Source organism: Octopus sinensis, linkage group LG23, assembly GCF_006345805.1.
Source record: "Octopus sinensis linkage group LG23, ASM634580v1, whole genome shotgun sequence".
Lineage (NCBI taxonomy): Eukaryota > Metazoa > Mollusca > Cephalopoda > Octopoda > Octopodidae > Octopus > Octopus sinensis.
This window is the reverse complement of record NC_043019.1, coordinates 3,543,504-3,550,985: the sequence shown is the minus strand read 5'-3', so window position 1 is coordinate 3,550,985 and position 7,482 is coordinate 3,543,504. Positions and strand designations below refer to the sequence as shown.

Here is a 7,482-nt window from a genome sequence, read left to right as displayed (position 1 = left end):
AAATTCCCGACGGCATAGCTCTGACACTACCCATTGCCAGTGTCCCCACCAAATGAAGAGGGGATGGACTTTGGGAATGCAAACAGATACTCCGAGGATTTTCACCAGAGCCCCGTCTGCCAGGTTGTGGCCCTAATACCACTCGGTGTCAGACCAATCCACCTTCGGTGGCCCTACCAGGAAACAAAATTCCCGATGGCATAGCTCTGACACTACCCATAGCCAGTGTCCCCACCATGGTGAGGAGGGGATGGACTTTGGGGACACTATATTTTATATATAGCTTTAAGTTAGCAATTAAGGTTGCTACAAATATTAATAAAATTCCAAATTGAGGGAGTGGAATGGGTTAAAATGCAGGCTACGTATGTCTCTTAACCAGCGGGTCCTCTAATATAATAGTCACTCTATGAGCGGTGCTCAAATTAATTAACGATCAGGCCAAGTTTTCTTTAATTAAATAAAGGTTACGTCGTCACTTGGAATTTCCAAGTTACTTCACCACAGATGTGAGTTGAAATGAGTTGAAAAAAAGCCAGAAGGTCAGAATAAAGAAACAAACATTTGAAAAAATAAAAAGGTCAAGAAGTAAGAAAGGGAAGGATGAGGTCAAATATATTGGAGTGGAAGCCGCATAGAGTTGAGAGGAATGATATGTATATATATATATATATATGTATATGCATGTGTGTGAATATATAATATATATATGTATATACTCTTTATATTTGTTTCAGTCATTTTGACTGTGGCCATGCTGGAGCACTGCCTTTAGTCAGCAAATCGACCCCAGGACTTATTCTTTGTAAGCCTAGTACTTATTCTATCGATCTCAGTTGCCGAACAGCTAAGTTACGGGGACGTAAACATACCAGCATCGGTTGTCAAGCGATGCTGGGGGGACAAACACAGACACACAAACACACACACACACATACACATACAAATATATATATATATATATATATATACATACACATATATACATATATATATATATATATATACATATATACGACGGGCTTCTTTCAGTTTCCCTGTATCAAATCCACTCACATGGCTTTGGTCGACTCAGGGCTATAAATTAAACCACTGGCGTCAAGGTGCCAAGCTGTGAAACTGAAACCATATGGCTGGAAAACCAACGTCTTACCTCATAGCCACGTCATACACACACACACGCATGCACACACACATATATATATATAACACATATATATACACTCTTATCACTGGACAATTCCAATGCCTATTTAAAGCTACTTTCTTCTAATTGTTTCCGGTTTTGTCCTTACTGATTGTAGCCTGCTTACAACAATACCGCTATAGTACTTTTGCATTGCTGCCACTAGCGAGGCCACAACCGCAACCACCACCACCACCACCACCACCACCACCACCATCATCATCATCACTGCCGTTAATACTGTTATTGAGAATTCTGCCAACTTTTCCAAACATCATCACCCAATCCCATAGCCTCATATGAATTCTACAAGGCTCACACACACACACACACACACATGGGTATATATATGTGTATATACAGAGAGCGAGAGAAACAGGGAAAGAAAGTGAACCTGTCCTCATAACTTGTAACAGCTTTGATCTTCACAAATCTTTAACATGTAAGCTAACTCATAACTTTTACTTAAGTATTTCTAACTTTACTTCTCTTTCTCTCTCTCTCTCTCTCTTTCTCTCTACAGACACACATATATGCATGCACATATAATATACATCTGTACACACACACATACACCTACACACACTTACATGCACACATATCGATTTTTCCATCTATGTATATATGTATCTATCTATATACCTATCTATTTATCTGTGTAGCTGTCTGTATGTCTGTCTCTCTGTCTGTCTATCTATCTATCTATCTGTCTGTCTATCTATCTATCTATCTATCTATCTATCTATCTGCCTATCTATCTATCTATCTATCTATCTATCTATCTATCTATCTATCTGTCTATCCATTATCTATCTATCTATCTATCTATCTATCTATCTATCTATCTATCTATCCATCCTATCTGCCTATCTATCCTATCTTTCTATCCATCCATCCATCCATCCATCCATCCATCTATCTGCCTATCTATCTGTCATCTGTATGTTTCTCTGTTTATCTATCTATCTATTTAGCTATCCTTCCATCTACCTCTACCAGCCGAAATAACTCAGTTGGGAGAGCGTTAGACTGAAGATCTAAAGGTCCCTGGTTCAGTCCCAGGTTTTGGCATCCAGTGGCTGGTCTGCTTGCTTTCTCTTTTTTTGACAAGTTGTGGTTCACCTGAGCACTGTATACAATAATTTAATTATTATTATTATTTACCTCTCTCTTTGTCTCTCTCTCTCTCTGTATATATATATATATGTGTGATGTGTGTGTGTTTGTGTGTGTACAGGGTGGTGCTAAAGTCACACACCATCCTAATCACATGAAAAATCATTTGTATAAGAGATACAATACTCTTTTGTTTTATTTTCCTAACGTTCGTTATCACAAAATGATTAACTCACAATGAAAAAAAAAAAAATGGTTAGATTAATTATTCCAACTGATTTCTCTCACATTCATTAGGTTTCCAAAAATGAAACCAAAGAGAATTTTGTACAATATTCAAGACTTCAGACTCAGCTTCTCCACATTAAATTCTTATGCTTTCTTTTAATTCTTCAACAGTTCTTGGATGAATTGTATAAACATTGGACTTTAGATGCCCCCAGGCGCAGGCATGGCTGTGTGGTAAGAAGCTTGCTTCTCAACCACATGGTTTCAGGTTCAGTCCTACAGTGTGGTGCCTTGGGCTAGTGTCTTTTACTATAGCTTCAGGTTAACCAAAGCCTCATGATTGGATTTGATAGATGGAAACTGAAAGAAGCCTGCCATGTATATATATATATATATATCTATATCTGTCTTTGTCTTTGTGTCTGTGTTTGTCCCCCACCATCACTTGGCAACCGTGTTGGTGTGTTTACATCCCTGTAACTGAGTGGTTTGGCAAAACAAGCCGATAGAATAAGTACTAAGCTCAAAGAAAAAATAAAAGTCCTGGGGTCAGTTTGTTTGTCTAAACCTCTTCAATGCAGTGCCCCAGCATGAATGTAGTCAAATGACTTAAAGAAGTATGAGATAAAAGATAGAAAAAAAGTCAATGGGAGTTAAGTCTGGGAACCTCGGAAGCTAAGACACAGGACCTTATCTGCCAATCCATTGATTGTCAAAATTTCTGTTTAAAACATTTCTAACACACACACACACACACACACATACACATATATAAATAGATAGATATATGGATATATATTATATATATATATACATATACTAATATATATATATATATATATATATATATATATATATATATATATATTATATATATATATATATATATTTATATAAATAAATATATGGAATATATATATATATATTATATATATATATATATATATAAATAGATAGATATATGGATATATCTCGTCTGGCACCTGTGTGGTGGCACATAAAAAGCACCCACTACACTCACAGAGTGGTTGGCATTAGGAAGGGCATCCAGCTGTAGAAACACTGCCAGATCTGACTGGCCTGGTGCAGCCTTCTGGCTTCCCAGACCCCAGTTGAACCGTCCAACCCATGCTAGCATGGAAAGCGGACGTTAAACGACGACGATGATGATGATGATGATATAAATAGATAGATATATGGATATATATATATATATATATATATATTATTTTTTTTATTCTTTTACTTGTTTCAGTCAGGTGACTGCAGCCATACTGGAGCACCGCCATTAGTTGAGCAAATCGACCCCAGGACTTATATTCTTTGTAAGCCTAGTATTTATTCTATCAGTCTCTTTTGCCAAACTGCTAAGATACAAGGACATAAACACACCAGCATTGGTTGTCAAGCAATTTTGGAGTGGTGGGGGACAAACATACACACACAACACATACATACATACATACATTCTCCCATGGGTATGAGTAAGTATCTCATTTACTTCTTTGCCACATGTATCACTGACGAAGGGAGGGTTCTTTTTGAACTAACCCTGAAATCGGTCCGATATGGTAATAATGGAATTTTTTTAGAGATTTCTGTCGACCTTTTTTTCGGGTAGCGTGCGTACTGGGAAAAAAATTATGTGGTAAATGGACAATATGTCCAATTTTCAGCATATTTGGCATTAGAAATTTTTTCGTTTGCCCTTATTTATAAGTTATATATATATATATATATATATGTTTTTTTTTTCGACCAGGCTATCAGATGTTGCTACACATCGCTGGTCACAATGCGCTTCGCATTGTTTTAGCCTTGAAATGCCGCCACCCCGCTGGCTAAGCGAGCCGGCCAACAGAAGAAAGAGTGAGAGAAAGTTGTTACGAAAGGGTACAGCAGGGTTTGCCACCACCCCCTGCCGGAGCCTCGTGGAGCTTTAGGTGTTTTCGCTCAATAAACACTCACAACCCCGGTCTGGGAATCGAAACCGCGATCCTACGACCATGAGTCCGCTGCCCTAACCACTGGGCCATTGCGCCTCCACAAGTTTTATATATATATATATAGATTTTATATAAATATATATATATCTAATGGATGTATATATATAGTGTGGTTGTGGATATTTATGTATACAGATATTTATATATTATATATATGCATGTATATATATATAGATATATAGATATATACACACATTTATACACACACACACATCATCATCATCGTTTAACGTCCACCTTCCGTGCTGGTATAGACGGGACACTTTGACAGAAGCCGGCCAGGCTTAAGCTGGCACCAGTCTTCTGTGTAACTGTTTTAGCAGGATTTATACATATACATATGCATATCTGTAAATATATTTATGTACTCTCTGTCCATCCATCCACCCATCCATCATATCTATATGACTGGTTCTTAATTCTACCGAGAATCTACAGAGATAAACTTTAAAATGAGAACTTCACATTGCTACTCTTTTACTCTTTTACTTGTTTCATTCATTTGACTCTGGCCATTCTGGAGCACCACCTTGTTGCCCCACCAACATCACTTGACAACCAATGCTGGTGTGTTCATGTCCCTGTAACTTAGTGGTTTGGCTAAAGACACCGATAGAATAAGTAACCTAGGCTTACAAAGAATAAGTCCTGGGGTCGATTTGCTCGACTAAAGGCGGTGCTCCAGCAAGGCCACAGTCAAATGATTGAAACGAGTAAAAGAGAAACAAGAATAAAAGTGGGTGTGACTGACTACCATCAAAAATATTTCCTTGCAGCTTGCTAAACTACCAAACATGGACTCACCGTTTTACATATTTCTCTTTCTGTTTCAGGGATGTTTCCGACACACCAGAAGAACCGACCCCTGCTAAGAAGAAGCGAAGGTACACCGTCAAACAGTATATGGTGTTGGTTGGAGCCTGGGTGAACCTTTACATGTGTATAGCATTACCATCATCTTTGACTGTCATTTATGTGGAGTTTATATACCACCTTGATTCTAGTAGAGCAAATGCTGGCCTTGTTGTTTCACTCTGTGGAGGAATGCGAGGATGTGCCGGTAATTCATTATTATTATTATTACTTTTTTTTTCCTTCTTTCTTCAAATTTTCTTCCGTTTCTCACTGAGTGTTTTCCGTACACCTAGGGCAGAGAAGCTCATTGTATGCATTCCTAGATTACACACGCAAATTCACAAGTAAAATATGTATCTAAAAAATTAATTAATAAATAAATAAATTCATGAATGGATGTTGTTTTCACAGCGATAATGCTCTTCTCAGTACATGAGTCGTTCCAGTTAACATGATTTTTTACACTTCCTGTAGGGATGGTAAGCCTGGTATCATTTTCAAATAGTTTTCAGTACCTTTTTTTATCATTCCTAGAGATCCTACAATTACTGTTACTGTAGTCACCTTAAGATGCCACATTTTTTCAATTTCTATTAGCAAGTCTTTATATTTACTAATCAAGTCAAATTCTTTCACCGCTATAATGTGATCGCAAGGAATACTCATGTCAATTAACAAACACATCCTTTATTATTATTATTATTATAATTATTATTATTGGGTGCAAGAGTATGTTGTGTGGGAAAGCATGTTCGAATTTTCTTCAGGTCAAGTAGCCCTTCCTGCTCAAAAAAGGTCCCTAAAGGTTTGTTTAAGAATGATGAATGAAGCGCCCATGTTTCCTGAAACAAGTTATTCAAACCCCAAAGAATTCCTCTCAACACATGACTGTGATGCTCCCCCACTACTCCTGCTCATGATCAGAGATGCACATATCGTCAGCCACTAAGGGACATGCTCATCTGGTTAAGCAGATCTGTGGTATTGAGCAGAATATTTGCTATAGCCCATTTTTATACCAAGAAATCTTTTATTATTATTATTATTATTGAGTGAGAGAGCAGTGCATGCCATCAAAGTGACACTGGGGTAAAATATACGAAGCCCAAATTATTATTATTATTATTATCATCATTATTATTATTGAGAGAGAGAGAGAGAGAGCAGTGCATGCCATCAAAGTGACACTGGGGTAAAATATACGAAACCCAGTATACCCATCATGACCACCCGTCTGATAAGGATACATTAGGCACATGCATCACAACCATATGTGTGCGGCATGGTGATCTCATATCAAGATATACAGCACATGATCTTGCAGGTGGGGCCCAGTTAAAATTTACTGCTGGTCAAGTAACCTATCCCACTCAAAAGGTCCCTGAATAAAGGTTGTTTAAGGATGTTGAATGAACCACCCATGTTTCCAGAGGTGAATTATCCAAACCTCTTGGAATCCCTCTCAACACATGGCTATGATGCTCCCCCACTACTTCTGCTCGTGATCAGAGATGCACATATCGTCAGCCACTAAGGAACATGCTCAACTGGTTAAGGTCAAACAACTGACAAGCAAATCTGTGGTATTGAGCAGAATATTTGCTGTAGCCCATCTTTTATACCAAGACAAAACAATGTACATGATAGCACTTCCAATCAGTTAAGATCAGAAGCCACGAGAGTCACTGCCTGGTACTGCATCAGAGCGAGCACCTTCCACAGTATTCAAGCGGTTCCAAGCAGTGTTGTTTTGTGCAAGTGCTCCACCCTTATTGCAGCCCCTATTTGTTCCACATACTTCTCAAGATTTTTGCTCACTGTTCCCAGGGCTCCGACAATTATTGGTACTACTGCTACCTTTTTCATCGACCACAACTGCTTAACTTCCCAAGCTTATTATTATTAAGGCAGTGAGCTGGCAGAATCATTAGCACACCGGGCAAAATGCTTAGTGTTATTTCACCTCTTTCTATGTTCTGAGTTCAAATTCCACTGAGGTCAGCTTTACTTTTCATCCTTTTGGAGTCAATAAATTAAGGGCCAGCTGAACACTGGGGTTAATGTTATTGACTTACACCATCCTCCAAAATT

The 7,482-nt window shown here is 38.0% G+C and overlaps 1 protein-coding gene across 3 annotated transcripts in view; it reads left to right on the top strand.

The window, feature by feature from the left end:
- LOC115223628 (monocarboxylate transporter 6) overlaps positions 1 to 7,482 on the top strand; it is a 39,312-nt gene that overhangs the window by 20,988 nt on the left and 10,842 nt on the right. For 2 of the 3 annotated variants that reach the window (XM_036512528.1, XM_036512527.1), the window contains one exon: positions 5,370 to 5,596. In XM_036512528.1, the coding sequence (XP_036368421.1) occupies positions 5,370 to 5,596 (227 nt within the window). Of the gene's footprint in view, positions 1 to 1,572; positions 1,629 to 5,369; positions 5,597 to 7,482 lie in introns of those variants that run through there. The other variant, XM_029794298.2, reaches the window with a different exon arrangement.